Genomic DNA, 23,234 nt, shown 5'->3' with positions numbered 1-23,234 from the left:
TCTGTAGTACTGCGATCGCGTAAAAAAAGCTTCAAATTTTAATAATTATAACAAAATGTTCGAGAGATTTTTGAATTTCAATATTAACGCACGTGTAACAGAATAGATGTTTTGACCGATTTTTCAAAAAATTATAATTTTGCAGTTACGAGATTTAAATTTTAGATTAAATAATTTATTTTCATAAAGTATACTTAAAAAAAACGACAAAATTCTGTTTATTTATAATTATACATGAAATAGATTCACTGTACAATAGAGTAAAGTCGAACCGAATAGATAAATAAAACGCAAAACAGCAATAGTCTTATAGCGAGGTTTGGGCGCAAACGCTGTTAAGCAAAATAGTAGGGGCACCTCAATTCCAATAATTTTTTCCCCTACAGCCCCGAACTAGTCTTATAACGAGGTCTTACTGTACTAATGTATAGTATCGGGTGGGAGACAACGTAGCTCGTAATGAGGGTTAAAATTGAGGGGAAGTTCCGAGACAATAGAGTTCGATTTTACTGCAAAAAAATGACAGTTAAATAATGAGGATAATAATTAATTAAAAAAGTTTCCGTGGGAACCACATTTTATTGAATTTATTTCTACTCAATAGTTTACAATAATTAAGTAGAAATTAAATTAAATTTAACAAAAAAATAAATATATATTTATATGTATAACATAATTTATTTGAATTTATTATCAATGTATTTTAGGCCAATGATCAATTAAAAAAAAATATTATGTTTATCTTGAGCCCCGATCATCTTCACTGTACGTTACTGTTATGATTACTCATATATTTAAATCTGTCTCCATTAATTTTTTAAGTTATTTCAATTTTCATTTCTTCATTCATTACCCTGTGTTCACTCTTACTTTTATTTGATTTTTTTTTCCATACGCGTTACCATATTTTAACCATCGGCATGACACGTGTTATTCTTCTAATGGGCACAAGCTGCAAAAAAAATTATAATAATTACTAATCATTCAAATAATTAATTTACTGAAGGTTTCATAGTAAAAATAACCAGCAATAAACATTTAATTTATTTCACTAAAATAATATATAAATAAATAAGACATTTACACAATTAAAATTTTTTTTAAACTAACGATAAATTTAAAAAACATTAAGTCATACATCAAACAAAAATAATTTTTTTTTGTAACGTAATACCAATTTTTTAAATTACATCATGCATACAAAATTTATACTACAGTAAAATTGTTAGTAATAAAAAAAAATTTTTAACTTGTTTTAATTAAAAAGTTTTCTTAGACGTTCACAAATTAAATTTATAAATATTTAAATAAAAGCATGTGAAGCAAAGCACACAACTTTATTTTTTTTATTTTAAATATAAATATATATAATATCAATAAAAATAATTATAAATAAATATACATATCAATAAGTGTATTGTTTAGTTTTATAATTATTTATTAATTAATTACGTCGATTACTTAAAATGGAGCAGCACGAAAAAATTGATTAATTTTTTTTTTCAATCTTCTATAGAAATTTTTTAGTAATACGCACTTTGGAATTGTCTAAAAATTAAAAATTTTTAGAGGTCGATTGTAAATTTTTTAAATATTAATAATATATTACGTGGCAAGGGATTAAACAATACGATTTTAGATGAGAGTGAGGGTTAAGTTGATTGGTTGAGCCGAAAACGAAGTCTGAAGTTGTCTTATCCCATGCTACGCATTATATTTTTCATGTTACATGCATTAATACTGAGAAGTCTAAAGTCAGCTGAAATAAGCTAATTTCTGACAGATAGCGCAGTTGCTAGCAAACATAAAATTCTGTATTTCAAATATGCAAATTTCAGTAATTTAACCAAGAAAACAATAGAATTTTATTAATAAAAATTTTTTTCATTCGAATTCATATCATTTTTTTAATTTTCCAAACGCAACTGACAGTTTGGTTGGTAATTAGACTGCTATAAATATTCAGAAGTTTATAAAAAACAAATGCGATTTTGACAGGGACCAAATAGGGTCTGAACAAAATTTACTAGGTAGCAACTAATGAGTTTTTCCCTAGAGAAGAAACTGAACAGTTTCTCTTCGCTAAATCGCACTGATTTGAAATTTTTTTGCACTGATTGGCTATGCAGCATTAAAATTCTCAGGTGGCATGAAAAATAATAGTTCATTGCACAACTAGGGTGGAAAGTAGAAGGACCAATGCCTGTCTGATGAGCCGAAGGCGAGGGTGGGAAATACGTAAATTTAAATATTCTACTTTCCTCCGCAGTGTGTAAACTTTTGTTTCCGTTGCAGTAAATTTTACCACATAATTAATGATGCCCTAAAAATTATTGAATGCGTGACCTCTAAAAATTGGTAAACGGTATGATTTTTAAAGAAGGTTCTTAAAGTGCGTATTACTATAAAATTATTATTCGAAATTAGAATAAAAAAAATCAACCGATTTTTTAGCGCGACCCAAATATAAAGTCATTTGAAGTAAGCGTGCGCAACCCCATTCATTTCGGGCTAAAATGCATAAGTTTGCGCACACTTACCCACTGCGCATATTTGCACAATATGACTATATGTTTAAAACTTATATTAATTACAAAGGAATACACAAGGGTAATTTTAAAAATTTAGTTAAATTTGCAAAAGTGGCCTTAAATTTATCTGCTTTAGTTACATAAATTGTTCTTATTCTGTTTCTGTTTCAACGCGTCATCTGCTAAATAAACAACAATTTTAATTAGTGTTTTAATTAAATTATGAGTACAGAAAAATAATTGGGATTAATTTTGTCTTCTGGTTTAATTTATTTTTACAAAAAAAAAAAAAAAGAAAAAATTGTTTAATATTATTAATTATTTTGAGTAAATAGTCAATAGTTATCAAGTTTAGTATTTTTTAAAATTATTTTTTTATGGGGAAGGTATCAGTTGTTGATAATTTTACCGATCATGTAAATTTTTTACATAAATAAACAAATAGTAAAATTCGCGATACAGATTCCATAAGAGGGTAAATATAAGTAGGATAAAAATAGTAAGCAATTGGTAATTGATACCTTTCCCTTCCGTCTTTTGTGGTTACTTATTATTGACATTAAATAAAAGGGGAAAAAATGTTTAATAAATATTTAGACGATAAATAAAAAAATATTAATATTAATTAAGGGGGACATTGTTTTCAATATCGTCAAGTTGCTCACTTTCGCTCTCAATAATGGTAATCATTGTACCATGGTCTTGAAAATAGAACTCTTGGAACGGGCTTCGAATAGTAATAGAATTTTTTTCCTGAAACATTTTATATATTTTTTTTTTTCAAACTGTAATGTCATTATTTTGTTTGCTTGTTTGTCTTTTTTTGTGTAAATGTTTTGTGCTGGCGAAAAATTTCATATCACATTACATCACAGTAAACTATCGCTAAAAGTGTGATAAAAATAAATCCATGCTTATTTATATATATATCACGTTTAAAATATATAAAAAAAAAAAAGCTAATCGTGCTTTTTTCTCAAATAATTATTTTTATATTATTATTCCTATACCGCGTTTTTTTTTCTCGTTTTATCCTTTTTTATATTTATATATATCTCCTCGCAATCTCAATGGTATAAATTTACAAAATAGACGCAAGTAGAGCGTCAATCTTGTCTGTAAATAAATTAAATATTATTATATTTATATATTTATTTAACCTAAATAGAAATTTTTTCATTCACTCGTCTAATAAATTATTATTTTTTTTTTTACTTATTAATAAATTAAAATGTAAGTAATTAAATCTAAATTATGAATAGTAGCCTAAGTTACTAATTACCGTGCACTAAAAAAAAAAAAAAAAAAATTATTTAGTTATGAAATAAATGATTGAGTAAATAAATGAATAATTCCTAACGTACCAAGAGGCCTGAGGGGATGTCTGCTCCACAGGTAATTACGTTTAACAGGACTGAGATAGCTGTCCCTTAGATAGAAGGGTGAGCTCCATTGAGCATGAAGAGGGATATATGGTGCGGAGCACGGGTACCACCATGGGTCCCTGGTAAAGGCCGAAATGGGTGCTGACGGTTGGGGCTCCAGTAGATCATGGAAAGCTTTTCTTCCAAGCATTGAAGGAAATGAACTCAATGGATCATCCAACAGCTTTCCTAAATATTTTAGATCATCATAGTCATGCATACTATTTTTTTTTTTTTAAAGCATATTTATCACTCGATTATAATAATTCACTTCTTTTTTACTGATCATTAAAAAAAGTTTGAAATTTATTATAGAAATTTCATTTTATTGTGGTTACTCTGTACCCTGGTATTAAAATTGACAGTAAATTGATGTAAATTTACTGCCCAATTTGACAACAAAAAGTTTACGTGCATGAAAGCTTTTTTTGAGTTAAATTCAGGTCGATTGAGCCAAAATCAAGTCAAATTTGAATTTTTGAACTCGAATGAATACTGAGTAAATTGAGTTAGTTAAAAACAAGTCAAAAATAGATAGAGAACATGTTTTATTTTGACTTGTTTTTGGTTACTTACACTGTAAAAAATTAGCAGAGTGAAATCGGAGTAAATCCGAAGTGAATTCGAAGTGGATGAATGAAATCCGTAATTACTCCGAATTCACTTCCGATTTTATATAGTGTAGTATCTATTCAAGTCAAAAAAGTCGAATTTAAGTGATTTTTTTGAGCCGAGGAAAGACAAAATAACAACATGACCAAATAACCAAAAGAAATTTAATGAAAATTTTGAAAAAAAAATAAGTTCGACTAAATTGTTTATGAATCAATGATATTTTTCATATTAATATCATTATTCTAAGAGAAAGTTATTTTGTCGCGTGGTAATTTTGACCTTCAGTCATTTTATTGTCGGATATTTTATTACAGAGCTATAAAATGTTATATTATATTGAGTTAATAGTGATGAATAAATGACTTAGTTACGAACCGTGAATGTCAAAGAGCGGTTTTGTCGTCAGCGGGGGTGATCTGTGACGAGATAATAATGAGGATGATGGATACATTCTATCGATGTCTGCCAATCGGTCCAAATGATCACTCCATGCTTGATCCGCGTCGAAAGGTTTAGCTATTTAGATGATCATCGTCAATGTTCAACCCATGATACAGGACATTGTATCATTATTATATGTACCAAACATATAAAACAGACAAATACACGCATATTATAATAACATATTCAAAATAATTACACTCTCTCATATTTAAAATTCAAATTTTTATCATCAATACTAACCTTCGCTGAAGAAAGTCTTAATAATAATTATTCATTTATTAAAAAATAGGGATTGCAATAAAAATAAAATAAAAAACACATGCCATCTCCGGAAAAAGACAGAAATTTTTGTTGGTAGCGTAAAAAAAAATTTATATTTCAAATTACATTTGTTAGTTTATTTATAAAAAAAATATTTCAGCACTCGTATGCGCATTCACTGGGCATTAGTTAAATAAAACCAATATATGTATACAATTATATGTATATAAATATTTGTATAAAATTATTATTTATATATAAATTTCCAGCTTTTTTCGAAGGTTGGCGTTCACGAGTTTTTTTTTAATTATTTTTAATTATCATTAAATTAAATAAAATAACAATTTAGCAATATTTATGCTCTAGTTTACTTTGAATTAAACTAACCGCCCGCACGCACTTACAATTTATATATTTATTTATTTATTTATCAAATAATACAGTTTTACCCAAGTGATTTAATCCATTTTATTTATTTAAATCATCAAATAATTTATTAATTAATAAATTAACTTTGCCAAGTGACTCAAAGTGTTGGTGTTGTTGTGGATAATTTAAATATATAAGTATAATTTTTTTTATCGCCAAGAAAATGAACAGACAGAGTAAGGTAAATCGTAACGCCTGTTTCTCAAACATTTTAATTTAAGTAAGTATTCATGGAGTATATTTTCACGATTTTTCCATTTACGTATAATTTGTTGTTGTCTTAAGTCACTTAATTCAATAAGCCGACGTAGATGTGTCCATTTTTGCCACTGACCTGGATATTCGTCTGTAAATAATTATAAATAATACACACGATTCACGTTGTCTATTTTTTTTTCTTTCGGATTTTTTTTCTACAAATTAATTACAAAAAAAAAAAACTAAAAAAATGCACATGTAGAAAATTAATAAATCTACAGGTGCAATTTTTGTAAATATTTTTTTTTATATAATTTATCGCTTTTAAAAAAAATCCAAAAATTATTAGACGTCTACTATCTTCAGTATCATAAAATGATTGATTATTTATATTAATCTACTACACACTAAATGTCTACATTACAACATTACATGTAATGACAAAATTAGAAAAAAAATAAAATGAATGATTAAAAATAATCTGCTCTAAACACTGAATGGCTATGACTGAAAATAAATGTAATGACTAATCGACTTGGGATTTATTATTATAAATTATAAATAATAAAATAAAATAAATGAAAAAATAATGATAATATTTAAATGCGTGCGTGCGTCGCTCGTGTTACGCTTTTGATTAATTAATTTTAAAATTCAAAGTAATAAAATAAAATATTTTTTAAAAACACTTATGATATAAAAAACACAAATTATAAATTAGTTACTAATATTTTATTCATTATTAATTAATTAATCAATGAATTAATTATTTTATTAATTTATTTATTAATTAATTAATTTTTAAAATTACAGTGATTAACGCATACAAATGTCTTTTAATGACAAACAAAAAAAACTTATTTATTAACAATATAATTATTTTATTATCTAACAATATATTTAATTATAATTATTTATTAACACGATTTAAACACGAACAAAAAGGGATTATAATTATTTATTTTAAGACATGATTGTTTACTTTGAAAGTTTTTTGCTGATTTTAATTTATTTTTTTTTTTAAATTATTTTTTTGCTTAATGACGACTATTTTGCAAGAGGTAGTAATTTGCAGAAACATATAAAGGTAGTGCAGCAAGGCTTATAATAGTGTTGTGTAGCTCTCACAGGCAGCGAAAAAAAAGGGAAATCAATTTTTGTGATGGATATGAATTTAAATATACATTATTATTTAAGATTTTACTTTTAAATTTAAACAAAAAATTCCAACAAATAATTTTCAGTCTTTTTTTTTTGTAAAAAAAAAAAAGATGAAAAATGTAAATTCTTAGAGTAAAAGTACTATGGGTGTGCAGTTGGTGAACGATAAAACAAAAGTCTTTTTACGAAGAGTGGAAGAACGTGCTTGTGAAAGTTTTTATTTATAAATTAAACGGTAAAGTGATAAGGAAATATTTTTAAAAAAATTTTCCGTCACTTTATTGTTTAACTGATGAATTTTTATAATTTTTTTTTTTAGTTTCTCCAGCTCTGGGCACAGCATTGTGGTTAGTACCTACCGGAGACGAAGCGCTCGACGGGTTTGTATTGGTGAGGATACAATTGTCTCGGTGAGTAGCCATAGATTTCCCGATGAACGGGTAAGTACCTGTGTAATAAATAGAAATTATTCATGTTTTATTTTTCAATTTTTATTTATTTTATTTTCCGACTGAAACAATATCAAATTTATGAGAATCGTAAGGAAAATAATTTTAAAATAGTAATGAATCTTTTGAATTAATGAGACTATTCCATTACTACAAGTAACCATTAGATGGCATCGGGTGGTTTTTAAAATTACGCGATCTATAATTTTTTGTAATTTACGGAGCTAATTTAAATTTATAAACCCGCTAAAAAATGACACCCCGTTCAGATAAAAAAAAAAATTTATTTTTAAGAATTTGTTACTTGAATTTTTTTATTGAAAACTGACTGAGGTAAAATAGGCCACGATTGTAAGAAAAAAATTTTTAATTGGCCGCATTGTCCAAATTGATCATCTTGCCCCATTTTTTATTACAATCTGTTACTATATATGAAGATTTTAATAAAATTTACCCCACAGTTCAGAGTAAACCTGGACCAGAAACAAAATAAATATGAAAAAAAATAAAAATTGATTCCTTTTTTACTCTTTTTTTACTTGAAATCTACTCAAAAGTGGGTTTTTCTACCCGATAATTGAATACTATCTAGAAACGGAAGAGTAATTATTCATCCAGGCCCAACTTTACTCACAATTAACGAGTCAAATTTATTGGATAATTTATTCCAGGTTTCTCTATAAATCTATTGTATGAATTTAAAGAAACTGCCTTTTGTTAAAAAGTATTTGGTAATAAAAAAAAAATATTTACCTGTATCCAGGTACATTAATGCGATCAGATGCGTGAGAAGGATTGTCAAAAATAGATTTTCCGTAAGGCCATGATGAAGAATGAAGTTCAGGGTAATCGCTGAATATGCTTCTTGGTCTATGAGTGTGTTCAGGTGCTCTCATGTCATCGGTTCCTTATTGTGAACAAAAAAAAAAAAAAATGAACACCAAAATACATTAAATAACATTGATAACTTTTGTATCCAGTAATGAAATAAATAATTTATAAATGAATACCTTTAAGAGCACGTACATAACTCTGCCAAAATCTAGCCTTCCTCGTAATGGGCTCATTACGGCCAATCATAGCAAGATTGCTTCTAAATCGCGCGTCCATTTCGTTTTATTTATTATTAATATAAATAACTATCTTCGACTATTTTAATGCCACAACGTAGCTGTTGGCTACTTCTACCGATCACTTGTACTCGTTCGCTAAAAAAAAATCAATCAACCCCTTATCCAATTACTTAATCCATTTTAAAAGTTTTTATTAACATATAAATATATAAATAATAAACAATAAATATTATTTATATATTTAAATATACGTATGATTTAGGTAATGACGCAATAGTCCCGGATTTCATGTTCGATAAATTTAGTTCACTGGTGTACCAGACCCCTCAGCATCCAAAGCTCAGACCAGAATCATTTTTAGATTTCTCTGATGTGTAATATGTGATATATATACATATAGTGTTAAAACAGGTGTAGTGCAGACAGAGTTTAACCGTTAAATATTTTAAGTTGAACATTTATTTACCCTTCACTCTTACTCTCACTCTCACTATTACTATCTCTTTCTTTTTCTCTTTAATAGTTAGCCTTTACATTAGTTTCGTTTTAGCCTTTCATTCCATTCCATTACCTTTACATCATCAAACGCAACTACTAAAGCTACCTATGTACTGTTGACTTTGACCGATATATATGTATATATAATACTGTGTTAAGTTACGTATGCTATAGATTGACAGTGACCTCATAATTTTTATTCACTGAGATAAAATTAAAAATCAATTAATTTAAAAACTGAATGCGGAAATTAGGTTGAATTTTTAATTACTTATTAATTAAGTCATTAAGCTTCAATGGTTATAAAGAAGTATAGATATCTTACTATACAGTAACGAGATTTTAATGCTGATTAAAATTATTATTATTATTATTATGATTTTCTGAACGAATTAACAAGAGTTTAAGTCAAAATACGAATTTGAAAATTTTTTGATTGAATAGAATTAAATTGCGGGTAAACTATTGAATTTATATGAAAATTGATGAGAACCTTTTTTGAACAGAATTTAATTTTCTATAAAAATGTATGAGTGTGTTTTTATTGTATGTTTGATAGTTTAGCCAGAATTTGAATTTGTTTAATTTAAAAATTTGTATTATCAAAATTTGGTTTTTTAATTGATTATGAGTTAATTATTAGAATTATGGAAAAGTTTGTTTTGATGTTTTGTGTGGAAAATTTAATTGGCTACAAAATTGCGTGGGTTCATTTTTTATGAATATTTGATAGCTGTCATAATTTTAATTTAATGCAAGGTTAATGTTTTTTAGTTATGAATCATTTGGTAACGCTAGCCAAAAATTATTAGGCAATTTTTTTTTTGTAGATATTCAAGTTGATGTAATGGTCGTGAGTAATGTCATAAGTAGTGAAAAATGAGTAATGAATAGTGAGTAATTCAAGTAGAAAGAGTATTTATGTAGTCAGACGGCATGAAGACTTGAAATGTATGAAATTTGAATTTATACTTTTCTTATTTAGTTTATATTTAATTTTAGGTGAAGGACAAATTCAAAACTAATTTTAGATCTCTATTTGTTTTATTTGTTGTTAATTAATTGGATGATTAAAATAACCGTGGTCTAGAAAATTGTAAATCAAAATTAATAATGATCAAAAAAATTCATTATAATTAATGAGCTTTCAAAATATTTTTAATTATTAATTATACATTCAAATTTATAACTACTTATTTTTTTTATGCTTCATTATTATGCCAAAATTTAATAAGCTCATATTTATAATTAATTATTTTGGTTTTTGATCATTATACCTAATTTTGGTAAGAAACCCATCAAATTATTATAATTTTTCTATATTTTTATAGAAAATTTCGTTACAAAATAATTAAATATCAATTTTTTATCTGTTATAAAAAAAATAATGAATCCAAAATTATAATTACCAATTTTGATAAGTATATTAAATAATAAAATTTGTTTTCAAACTGTCCTCATAATAAATTAAAAATCTAAAACCTCTCAGACGTTAAAAAAATAAAAAAAACAGAATAAAATCGAGAGCTATGCCAATACTTTGACTGCGAAATTTGAGTAAGAATAAGAATTAAATAATACGTAATGTTATAACACAGTGAAGAGCTAACAAGTACAGTTGGTCAGACCTTAGTGGGTTTGGCTGCTCAGCATCCTATTTTTACCCCGGCATATAAATATCTAATCGAGTGTGATATTTGTATGTGTAAGACTTACATAAGATTTTTAAATGTGTACGTGCCAATTTATTAGTATAAACCAAACCATTACACAGACTACTCTCTGTTTTGAGCTTTATCTTTTCTATTGCATTTTCTATTTCTCTTTTTATATATATATATATACATATATGCATAATGTACATTCATGCCATGCATTATAAATAATGTTCATTCCACTCATGTTATCAACACAAATAAATTTACATTTACATTAGCATCAGTGAGTCATAAATAAGTTATTAGATCATGATCTATATTCAGATCAAAATCTAGTTCAAATCAGGTTAATGTGTCACCTTTTATTTAAATACATTAAGGCAAATTGATATTAATTATTAATTCAAATATTAGTATGAACGTCAAGTTAACAGACAATTGACAATTTTCGGATTTTTTTTTACAAATCAATTACTAAAAAAAAAAAAACTAAAAATATGCACATGTAGAAAATTCAAAAAGCCATAGGTGCATTTTTTTCAAATATTTTTTTTTTTATAATTTATCATTTTTGCAAAAATCCAAAAATTATTAATCGGCTAACTTCAGTATCATATTAATTAGTATATTAATAAAAATAATTTATTTATAATAAATTTGTTAATAAAGCATTTGTTAATAAATATTTATTAATTATAAAATTAAAAAATAATTAATAAAAAATAATAAATTACAGTCCTGTCTTGCTTAACAATATTAATATTTATTTATCACAATTATACATCACAACAGGTGGTTGTTGTCTTCTTGTCAAAAGTTTGACAGCTGACGTTGACAATCGTTAAATTTAACATTAAACTTTTAGTTTTTTTTTTTTTTTATTTATTTTTTTTTAACGTTATTTATAATCCGCACAGAAAATAAAAAAAAGGGTCGACTAAAATGATTTTTAGGATCTGTTGGCTTCGTTTGTTTGTATTGTGTATAAAAGTTATTGAATATGAACGTAAAGTATGAAAAAATGATAAATATAAATTATGGATCGATGAAGCGGATCAATTACCTAATTTTCGGAAGACCGTTCGGTTCGAAGATTGGATCTTACACTGAGCTTTCGCTGCCAAAAATTCCAACTAGTATATCACTAGTGTGTTAAACTAAAGCGCCACCGTGCGATAACATTTTTAACTAAACAAACGACGACATTTATGGCAACTTTCCCTCCTCTAACCCCCTTATTATTATTTTCTGGTGTATTTTTGCACGTATTCGTTGCTCGTTGAGATCATCAAGACGATATTGTTGGTTTAAATAAACAAATATACTGACGTGTTTGAAACTAAACGTCATTTTTTGAATTATTAATATACATTTTGTTTTTTATTACTTTACTTTACCCTTATATATTTTTATTTTTATTTATTTAATTATATTTTTTCCATAACCTCGAGTCTCCCACGTAACGGCGACCTACACATTAATACTTTTTTTTTAAAAAGTTATTCCAAGATCTTACATTCATACTCCATGAAAATGACATTTATTTATTTTTGATGACATTGGAAACTACGTAGTATTTTATTTATTTATAAGATGTTATGACAATTTTTTTTATATTTAAATTTTGAATTTATTATATAAATAATTTTCACTTAATTCTATTTTTAATACCGATTCAATTTTTAGTATTTTTGATACGTAATTTAAGAGTATAATTAGTTTTAATGTATAGAAACTCGGGCAAAATTAGTTTCTGTCATACCGGAAATAGCAAAAAATTATTTTAACGAGAGTTGAGCACATCCGCTTCGTACATGAGGTGTGCAAAATCGTCTTTACGAAGTTGCCAACAGTAAATTTTGTTTGTTTGTTTTAAATATAAATGAATATTAAAAGATTTAGTAGGGAAATTTTAAAAGTCCGTTTTTCTAGACGTCCTAATTTCGTCCTGAATTCATATTCAAAACTTGACACGACCAAACTTTTTATTAATTTTTTTTTTTTTTAATATTTTTGAGCATGACTTTAAAATTACGATTCAAAAGTTCGAAAAAATTTTCGATAATTAAATATATGAATAAAAAAATAATTTATCATAAATTTGAAACATTTATTTCAATGAAATTTTTTTGAATAATTTTTATTTTTATTTTTATTCTAATTTTTAACTGAATAATTCTCTGTTGACTTTTTTTGGAAAAATTTGAATTAGAAATTTTTTTGATGACTAATTTTTATTTGAATTAAAATTTTTTTTTTGGCATTCAATATTAATTTGAAATTTTTTTTTCATATTTAAATGAAAATTAAAAGAAATAGTTCAAACTCAATGAAAAATTATAAGTAAAATGATAAATTAAATTTCCAATTAACAAAACAAATTGTCTAATTGATACTCAATTGAATCATCAGCCAGCTGTTAGTACCTCGTGTAAATACAACTAGTCATTGTATTTAAAATGCCAAAAAGCATCAATACAAGACGTTACACATCTATTTTTACAGTGTCGTCGACTATTCACTCGTCCGGGACGAGAGCACACGATACACAAATTTAAACATATACATCCAATAAGCAGTCCATGCATATCTGTATGTGTATCACCCGATGTATATTTATATTTTCAACTCGGCCACGGCCAAACGAGATGGCTTGATTAAAAGTATTTCACACATGTGAGGGTTACAAGTGTCATGTGTTAATAAATATCAGCTCTCAATTTTTGTCAACTCCCCCTACATCTACTCAAATAATTTCTATTCTTCATATAAATTTAAAATATCAAGTGTTTACGTATTTAAATCGGCGCATGTATTGGTGAAGCTTCTATATATATTTATACATATGATGGAAACGATGGTGGCAAGTGATTGACCTCATCATCGCTACCGTGATCTACCAAAAGCTTAATCAGTTATTACAACACACGGATATTTACAATTAAAATTTATTTTTTCTTTGACCTTCGCAACCATCTGAGTGTGTCATTTTTTTTTATCTTTCATCTTGACCTACTTAAAATATGTTTTGAACTTGTATCGTGTTACTAATGACAAATAACGTGGGCGGCAAAACCCTCAAAAAATTTTTTTATTAATATATATATATATATATATATATATATATATATATATATATATATATATATATATATATATATATATTTAAATAGCATTCATGCATTGCATTAAAAAATTTTTAAATTAAAAATTTTTTTACTCAAATTTTAAGTATAAGGGGTAAAATGCGCACATCGAAATTTGACAATCAAAATTATTTTTTTTTTAAATACAGTCGACTACCCGTCATAAGCCTCTTCCCCTCAATCGGGAGTTACTGAGTCCAAACAGCTTCCCCACTTAATCACTCTAAAGAGTTTCGTACTAGAGAACCCGTTATAAGCCTCCGTTAAAATTGTCCAAATTATAACCTAACAATAGGAAAAAATATCAAAATTAATGATGAAAATTTACTATCTATGTTTCGCGGATAATAATTTAATCATTATTAAGTAAAATATAATTTATTATTCATAATTGCAATCATTAATTACATCCAAAGCTTCTGTTACAATTGAAAAGTTTTATTGAGCATTAAGTTGATCAATAAAATTATTATTTTAATTATTACTGATATCAATACCGTTATCATTACAATTTTTTGCATATAAATTATTATTAGTGTAAAAAGATAAGTATTTATTTTAGCGCTATAAGCACCAGGAAAATCGGGATAGTCGTGTATGTAACAAAATGTAAATATGACGTTTAAAATGATATAAAATAAAACAGGCTTATAACGAGTAGTCGAGAACAAAACTAAACGCGGTAGTGGGAAGACTAAAATTTCAAGAAAAATTTCTTCTGTGTCCCCTAAACCAGGCTTATGACGGATAGTCGATTGTATTTTCATATATTTGCCATTTTTACTTTAAAAAAAGTCCTGCCATTTGTCTATCCCTTTCTGAGATGCCGAATTTTTTTTTTTCATTAAATTATTTTCTGTTTGTTAATGTTCGTACGATACATAAAAAACTATATAAAACTATAGAGACATCTGCTAACTCGATAAAATTAAGACTATCAATGTCAACTTAACTCTAAATAATCAAGTGTGTTACGTACATATAAAAGACATAACTAATGCATTTAAATAAATTTTAACCATTGTCTTTAGCTTTTATATCCCCTTGTCTACTTTGATAATGCAAAAAACAGAGTGATCCTTAACATCTCCTTACATCCTACACACTGTACACTAAATGAAAACTTATGAGCTGAAGACTGAGGGTGTGCTATACACTTGTCTTTTTTTTTTATTTTCCTTCTTTTCCTCGAGAATCTACTCGGCGCTTTTATGTTTTTTTTTATTTCAATGAGAAAATCACGCGCAGGAGCGTCGAGGAAAAGGTGGTTGGTGGAGATTCTGAGTAGGTGGTGAGTTCCAACGTCCAACGATTGTACAGGATACACCTCTACTTTGAAAAAAAATGATGACAATAATAATAAGGTTACGAATAATAATAGTGAAAGTACAAAGTTAATAATATATATGTTGTTAATACCTACTAGTAACTTTTCCGCCATTCTTCTTCGTTGTTAAGTATACACTAAGAAGTTTCTTATTATTTACACCTCACAATTTTATATATCTTACAAATGTAAGTAGTGTTAATGTTTTTCAAAAAAATAAGAGGAAAAGGGGGGTAAAATAAATCTTCAGGGTAATGCCGGAGTTTCATTTTTGAAAAATTTTCAAAAATTACATTTGATATTTTTAATTAGTAGCGATTATAATCCTCATTAATCAGAGGCAAATGGTCATACCAATATCTTTTCAATGAAAATTTTTTTACTGACCATTGATGGAAAATCGTAAGAAAAATTTCAAACTTTTTCAAGTTAAGAATTTCATTCTTACTGGAAATTTTAATATTTTACGCCGTTATATATTTTTGAAAATTAAATTTTGAAAATTTCCTGGAAAAATATGTCAGTGAAAAATAAAAATTTTTTATTTTTTGTTTGTCAATAATAAAAAAAAAAAAATCCACATTATTGAATGACTATTAAAAAATTAGTAGTATTATTAAAATTCAAAATTTGGAGCATAGATTTTTTATCAGGTAATATTTTTAATGTCAATTAAATTCTTAATTAGTCAAAATAATTTTCATTGTTAGTAATTACAATAATTAAGACATGAATGAGTTTTTTTTGTGATTGGTTTTTAGTTTTCACAAAAAAAAATTATGAATCCGTTTTTCATAAATTAAAAAAAAATTTTCTGTGATTATTTGTCAAGGAAGGAGTCATCAAAAAATTTGAAAAAAAATATATAATGAAAATTTTTTATAAATAATTTCGGAGCGCATTTTATTACAAAGAAATTTCAAGTCCGTCAATGTTAATATTTTTTTCTAAGACTTTCTAACACTTAAAAAAAACATTTTGCGCATGAATAGTAAGCATTCAAGTATTATGATTTGAGTTTTTTAAAGATTTGACTTAAGAATGTTATTAATGTTATATTTATTTATATTTTATTTATTTAGGATTGAGTGTATATATATGATTATTATTGTAAAGCGCTGTGTATAGAACGCGGGTATAGATATTATGTGCTGTGTCAAGCTGGTGGATGAGTTTTGTTATTATTATTGAGTATAGAGAGCAAGCGGCAAAGTGCACACCTGGTCGCGGGTGATGCGCACGTACGCCCTAAATGCCATAAACAAGAATTTGTCAGGCCTCCTGCGTAGGTAAAACCGCTGGAAACTTTTATATTTAAGTTTTTGAGGATAGGCCGAATCTTCTTCTTGTGTTATATTGTATTAGCCTGCATTTAGTTTGGTCTTTTGAATAAAAAAAAAAAAAAATAGTTTTGGATGATTGATTTTAACAAATTTCACGCCCATTATGCATTGTGACTAGAGGAGATTCGTATTGACCGGAACAGAAGTGGTGACTCGTGTGTATATGCGTTATATTCAAGTCGAGAAGCTACTGGTTTTCATTCTCCTTTTTTTGTTTGCTCGATTTTTTTTTATATTTCTGCTTTTCCGATTGATTTTTATGCGTAGTGAGAAAGTAATAGGATTGGAATTTTTTTTATATGATAGAATTACTTATTTATTTTTTTTTTTTTTTTTTATAAAAAAAATTAATATCGTTATTTTTATACGTCATAAGTTTATAAAATTTGATATTTAATAAATTATTTAAAGTTATAAAAATAAATTAAATATTGATAATAAAAATAATTTTATATTTTATCAAGAGGTTTTAAAATAAATTTAATTTTTGTGACTTGAAACGCCATAATATATAAATTCAAGGTTCACGTTTCGGAACCAGGTCAAAATTTTTAAAAAATTTTTATTTAAAATTCATTCATTTTTGCGGTATTTATATACATTTATAAATATATATCAAGACTCCCATAGAAAAAAAATATATATCTGGGCAAATTTGCATATATACGTATATATGGTTCGATACCATGTCATTTTTTTAAATTGAGTTTTAAAATTTAATTTGACCATAAATTTTCATTATAAAAAAAAAGTTAATAAAATAAGAGAATTATTAAATAAAAAAAATAAAAATCCGTGTACATTAACTGTGATTTTAGTATGAAAGACATTAATCCCAGTCTTAAAGTCTTTCTCATTACGTCGCACAAATATATATATATATATCAACGTTATATACACGTACACGTGTCATTCGTATGTTAATGGGGCCTGAGAGATGGCAAGGATGTAGGGATTTATTATATCGAACACCCGCCGCGAATCTAATATAACCCAGTCGGGCAACGCGCAACAAACTCACACACGTCACACGTCAGTATAACTGCTGGCATACATACAAACTACACGGTTGTGAAAAAGCTCAAGGGCTCAGACTTATCCACGCTTGGGCTTTCGTTAGTATCCCGTCGGATTTCTCGCCCCCGACTTATATTATATGACAAGTATATTAAGGCGAGCATTTATATCAATTAGCCACGACGTTTAAGGGAAAAGACCTAACATTAAGGGGGGTCTCTACTCTTCTCAGACGTAGTCTTTAGTCTTTAGTCTATAGCTGCTGGGATATTATTCCGGTGTAAGCACCCTTATAATATTCAACTAGATTTTTTTCTCTTCTCGCCTCAGCTCGACTTGATCTTTTGACTTTCGCCCTCTAGGCAGCATCGTTTTTTTTCACTCAAATAATTTTAATCTACCACGTGTTGGTTTTTTTTATTTAAGATGCGACTTAAAAATCCTGAGCTACTTTTTATTGTGACGGCTGATTTTCTCTCTCTGGGCATTGTCAGAAACGATCTGTCTTCTTTATTATAGTTTTTACTACTGAGATACATAAATGGATGTGTACTTTATAGATATTTTATATTATATGAAAGAGAATATGCCGCAAACGGAAGCATGGGACACGCCTATTTAGCGCCTCTTTAGCGACCGACACCCGTCGCTGGTTAAATGGATTTCAACGACGGAATCTTTCGCAACGGTTTCCATTGATGACTGCGGTAAATTTTTTTTTATTGCTCCTCTATTTTTGTTATTAATTTTATTTTGTTTAGATATTTTTTCAAATTTATGTAGTTTCGAATTTTCTGTGAATTCAAAGCGCACTTTTGCTGATGAAAAGTTTAAGGATTATTTTTTTCTGCTTGACCGATCGTAAAATTTATTTACTTAGGGATTGAATCGAAATATTTTTTTTTTTTACTAGTAAGTAAAAATGAATAATAAAATTTATGAAAATTATAATTAGCAAAATTTTTTTTGAAAAATATGAATAATTAAATGGGAATTTCATTTAATTGAAAAATAAAAAAATTTGACCAAAAAGAAAATAATAAATAATTATTGTGCATATTTTGATTTGACGTTTAGTTCATATTTATTTATTTCATAAATTAATATGTTTTAAAAATAACTGGCTAAGTTTCGTTAATCTGAATTGCCATCAGACTAACATGAACTCAAATTTTCAATCATATCAGATACATGCTCCTGTGAGTATTCTAGGGTTTGAAAAATTTTTTTCCTCCCGTAATTTCGATTATTTAACATTTTGAAAATCTCAAAAATTATTTAAGATGACAATCAATAGTCAAAATGACATAAAAAATACTGATTGACCCATGGAGGAGATGGACATCGACATGGAACTGTAGAAGGTCAAGAGCTCGAAAAATTTTTTTTCTCTCGTAAATTCTATTATTTTAAATTTCGAAAGCCTCAAAAATAATGTAAGATAGTGGAAATTTAAAATTTAATATCGTAGATAGTATACTAAAATTTTCTCCGTAGTTAAATTTATGAGGAAAAAAAAAAAAAGTAATTTTTCTATCAATCGGAATTAACATTATAAAATAAAATAATTATTTTGAATGGAGCAGTTAACCGTGAAGCTAAAGTGACCACAACACAGTTAAAATACACTACTCACTGTAGATGGTGTCAAAAAATCCAAACACAATAATGTAAAGCCAGGGAGTCATATTATAGTTTAAGGAAATAAAAGTTTAGGTGACATAGCCACAATTACACGGGGTGTGAGTATTCATAAAGGAAAAAAACCCAAGTGCTCCCGATCTATATTATTGAATTTATTCCATTTAAAGTAGTAGTTTAGGGGATGAGGTGTGACCGGATTGACCGGATGTTTGGGTATTGTCCCGTGCGAAAATGCACAGGATCTTCACTCTCTCTCTCTCTTTTTCCCGTTTTCCTTTCTCTCCTCATCGATATAATATAATATAAAGTATAAGGGATCAAACATTATTGTCAAACGTTTAGCTGGTTGTTTGGGTGATGGCAATTCAAAGAGAAGCCTGTAGCGAGTAGTGAACTGATTCTGAAGGAAATGGGCCTTAAAAGCGGAAAATTTTTTTTATTGTTGAAACATCCCATACGGTTTTTGATGGGACGTATGTGAGTATGTATGAGTGTGTGTATGACTAGACGAAAAATGAGGGGGTGTATTAGAGATACGATAGGTTCCTACTGAGTATTTCACTAGTTTAGATTTATTTGTATATTTATATATGTATGTATGTAATACATATGCGTGTGTATTTTGGGTAGAGTTTTTGAAGACTCACAAATGCTGACGAGTTAAATGGGAATATATATTGCTCTTGTCTCCGCCCTTATATATTGCATGGAATTTATATATATTATATATGTATGGAGAGAGAGGGAGACCTTTTTTTGATGAAAAGTAATCTCTTTTCGACTTTATATTGTGCTAAATGGTTAAGTATCAATTTATTGTACTATTTAAGTCTTTTTAAAGGTATTTTATTTATTGATTATTGATCTTGAAGAAAAATTTTTTATTAATGGAATTTTCAAAATAATGATACAAAATTTTGAATGAAATAAAAAAAAAAATCTCAGGTTTACTAGATTATTTGAATATAATCGTGGATGCAGTTAAATTTAGAATTGAAGGTTTTTTTTGTTTATAATGATAAATGATTTTTTTTTAATATTAATGATAAAAAAATTTATAATCACTATTAGTAAAAGATTTGAATATTTACGTAAAAAAAAAAAAATTGTTGAAAAAGCGTTGACTGAAAATTCAAAAGAAAAATTAATGGATGGAACGATTAAATGGAACGTTAATTTACAGTATTAAGTCCATTTTTTTGTTCTCTGTATTTTCAGTTTAAAAAAGTTTGGTTTTAAAGTTTTTGAAAAGTTAACACTTTTCCAACCTTCTTCCAAAAATTTTTTTTACACAGGATTTTTTTTGTCCCTGATATTTTTTCCACTATATCAATGAATAAAAAAGTTATATATTGTTGATAAATTAATGAAGAATAAGAAAAGATCAATTAGTTATAACAGAGTTATAGACTCACGGAAGGCTATTACCTCGCTTCCGGTAACATAACCCAGCACTTAGAACCAATCCTGCTGACGTGGTTACTCCCATTATTATTGTACGTCATAATTTTTATCTATAAGACAATGATAATCAATAATTCGTTTACTTTTAATTCCTGGCATTTATCATAATTTGAAATAAAAATTTATCACTTCAAAAAGTATAGGTGTCAGAAAAGGGTGTCATTGATAAAAAAAACTCTATTATTAAAGATTAAAAATGCTGTGTAACAAAAAAATTTAAAGGATTTGTTAGAGGATGGACCCAGGTTATCGACCACAGGATAAAAAGCCACGCCTTTGTACCCAGGTGCCAAGAGGGGTTAACCTCGACAGCGTAGAGTGGGTCGATGATGCTAGCATCCACTATCCAGTTCCAGATTCTTTATTACTAAATCAACGTTAAACGAATAAACGACATTACAACAATATCATAATATGAAATTATAATTGCATACAAATATTTTGCTCCTATATACAAAAAACTATATCTCAATAATAATAATAATAATGTAATAAATTATACAATCAAAAAACACTTTAAACTGTCAGATAATAAACTATTCTGAGTATCATTTGCCACATGGTTCTATCGGAAACAGAAAAAATAGTTAATTTTAGTTCATATATTTATTACGAGTATCTAAAAATATATTTTGTATGACGTAACAAATTTACGACCTGCATTATTTTTTATTATTATTATTCTCATTTCCGGATAGAAAACAAAAATTTTCTCAAAATCTTTTCCTTCTAAATTCAAAATTCCTTAAAGCTTTCCTTATAAAAATATTCTGCTTATATGACAATTAGGAACTTAAAGCGGAATTTTTTTTTTTTATATTTTTTAACAAATTTTTTGGGTTTAAGTCATATTTTTGTAAAGTCAAAATTTATATTAATATGACTATAAAGAATTTTTAAAAATCGCTGCTCAAATTCCTGATTGTCTCGCAAGCGTCATATTCTTAAGTTGAAGATTTTCACAGGATTTTTTTTATCACAAATGACTTTAATTATTTATTATTAATAAATTTTTTTTTTTTTTGTAAAAAAAGTTTTTTATTTCGTAAACTTTTTTACTGACTTTTTAAAAGTGTCATATATTTATCTATACTTACTTTTTAAAATAAGGCATATAGATACACATATATACACTTATATATTATTGTATATACCTCTATTGGCTCTATTTTATATATATAAGAATGAAGAAAAGTAAAACCTACAGATTTAACAAGCTTAAGAATGGTACATTGCACAGGGTCTTATAAAATGGTGTCGCTCAATTTTTTTTTTTTTTTTTTTTTTTTTTTTCGTGGAAAACATATTTTCAACGGATGAAATTGAGTGAAAAATTAAATACTATACTTAGTACACCTTTTTTCTTATAACCAAGCGTTACCTACTGTTAAATCCTTGCGGATAATCTTATATATTTTTGTCACGTTACAATTGTCAATTTATTCAATAATAATATTATTACAACACGTGTAGTACTGGAATGTGACTATTTATTTATTCTATTTTTGTTTCTTTTCATGATAATTTATTATTTAAAAAAAATTTTTTTTTTTATTTAGTGAGTTAGTTATTGTGATGTTTTACGTTTTTATATCTATGTATGCTATCAATACGGGAATCAAGTTTGATGGCATCAACTAATGGACGTCGCGCGTGCAAGCCCCATTGTCACGGTTTCGTATTAAGAGGGTAAGGGTGGGAAAATTATTAAGTGCTACTGAGGTTATTCCTCAATCGTGATATTTATTGGGGGTATAGTGATTTTGGTTTAATATTATTACTATTATTATTTCATATACTTATAGACACCAGCATGGGAATTATTTAATATTCTATTGATAGCCCGACAATATCAAGAAATTATGATACTGGACTTAGCTGACAACTAAAAATTTTGGAATTTTTTTTTTCATCTTATAAATTAAAAAAAAAAAATCTAAAAATATGCACATGGAGAAAACTAAAAAAACCATAGGTGCAATTATTTAAAATATTTTTTTTTTTATAATTGAATGTTTTCAAGAAAATCAAAAAATCACTTGACGCCGGCTAAATTTAGTGTCAGAAATTTGAACGATTTATTATTTTTTTTTTTTTTAATATCAAAACAGAATTTGTAGTAAAAAAAACCCGGGCCAAAATGAGACACCATTTTTGAAATTAAAAAAATGGGTTTTTTATAGTCGTAACCCTTGAGGTTCATTCCCGTATATAAAGACGGGGGTTGACTGTTTTTTTCAAAATACGAACATTGCGTAAAAAAATAAAACCTAATTAATTTTTGATGGTTTTGTATAAAAAATTAAAGCAACAGTTTATTTCTACTGCAATTAAAAATAATAATAATAATAATTTAAAGATTCATGAATCTGCCAAAAACTGGCAAAATTTCAATAATAAATTTTAATTAAAAATTTTCAAATAACTTTCTATTAATTATTCACGCTGAAAAAAATGTTGCAATACCTCTCATCTTAGCGAAGTAACTATTTCCATCTTCACATTTGAAACACATTTTCATTTTTTTATGTTAACTTTTCCTATCAGAGATG

General features: G+C 26.8%; 1 protein-coding gene across 3 annotated transcripts; it reads right to left on the bottom strand.

Annotated features, from left to right (window-relative positions):
• Nucleotides 1-565: 565 nt before the first annotated feature.
• Nucleotides 566-11,915, bottom strand: LOC103574366 (conserved uncharacterized protein). Of its 3 annotated transcripts, none has more exons than XM_014439361.2 (8): nucleotides 11,805-11,915; nucleotides 8,523-8,720; nucleotides 8,266-8,419; nucleotides 7,423-7,511; nucleotides 4,946-5,086; nucleotides 3,896-4,144; nucleotides 3,542-3,647; nucleotides 566-952 (listed from the first exon to the last, which is right to left on the bottom strand). In XM_014439361.2, the coding sequence occupies exons 2-7, from the start codon at nucleotides 8,620-8,622 to the stop codon at nucleotides 3,613-3,615; spliced, it is 768 nt and encodes a 255-aa protein (XP_014294847.1). In that variant the 5' UTR covers nucleotides 8,623-8,720; nucleotides 11,805-11,915; the 3' UTR covers nucleotides 566-952; nucleotides 3,542-3,612. The 3 variants fall into 3 exon arrangements, with proteins under 3 accessions (XP_014294847.1, XP_053595317.1, XP_014294851.1); XM_053739342.1 differs by lacking the exon at nucleotides 11,805-11,915 and adding an exon at nucleotides 10,493-10,822; XM_014439365.2 differs by lacking the exon at nucleotides 3,542-3,647 and having other exon boundaries at nucleotides 11,805-11,914.
• Nucleotides 11,916-23,234: the final 11,319 nt, after the last annotated feature.

Source organism: Microplitis demolitor, chromosome 5 (assembly GCF_026212275.2).
Source record: "Microplitis demolitor isolate Queensland-Clemson2020A chromosome 5, iyMicDemo2.1a, whole genome shotgun sequence".
Classification (NCBI taxonomy): domain Eukaryota; kingdom Metazoa; phylum Arthropoda; class Insecta; order Hymenoptera; family Braconidae; genus Microplitis; species Microplitis demolitor.
Note: the sequence above shows the minus strand (reverse complement) of the source record. Positions and strands in the feature narration are given on the sequence as shown.

Excerpts from the sequence above, each read along its gene's own strand:
- LOC103574366 (XM_014439361.2), bottom strand. The coding sequence starts at position 8,622 with ATGGACGCGCGATTTAGAAGCAATCTTGCTATGATTGGCCGTAATGAG. Across the intron at positions 5,087-7,422 it reads CGTCGAGCGCTTCGTCTCCG|CTAAACCTTTCGACGCGGAT; the intron begins GTAGGTACTAAC and ends TCATCTAAATAG. Across the intron at positions 3,648-3,895 it reads ACATCCCCTCAGGCCTCTTG|ACAAGATTGACGCTCTACTT; the intron begins GTACGTTAGGAA and ends ATTTATTTACAG.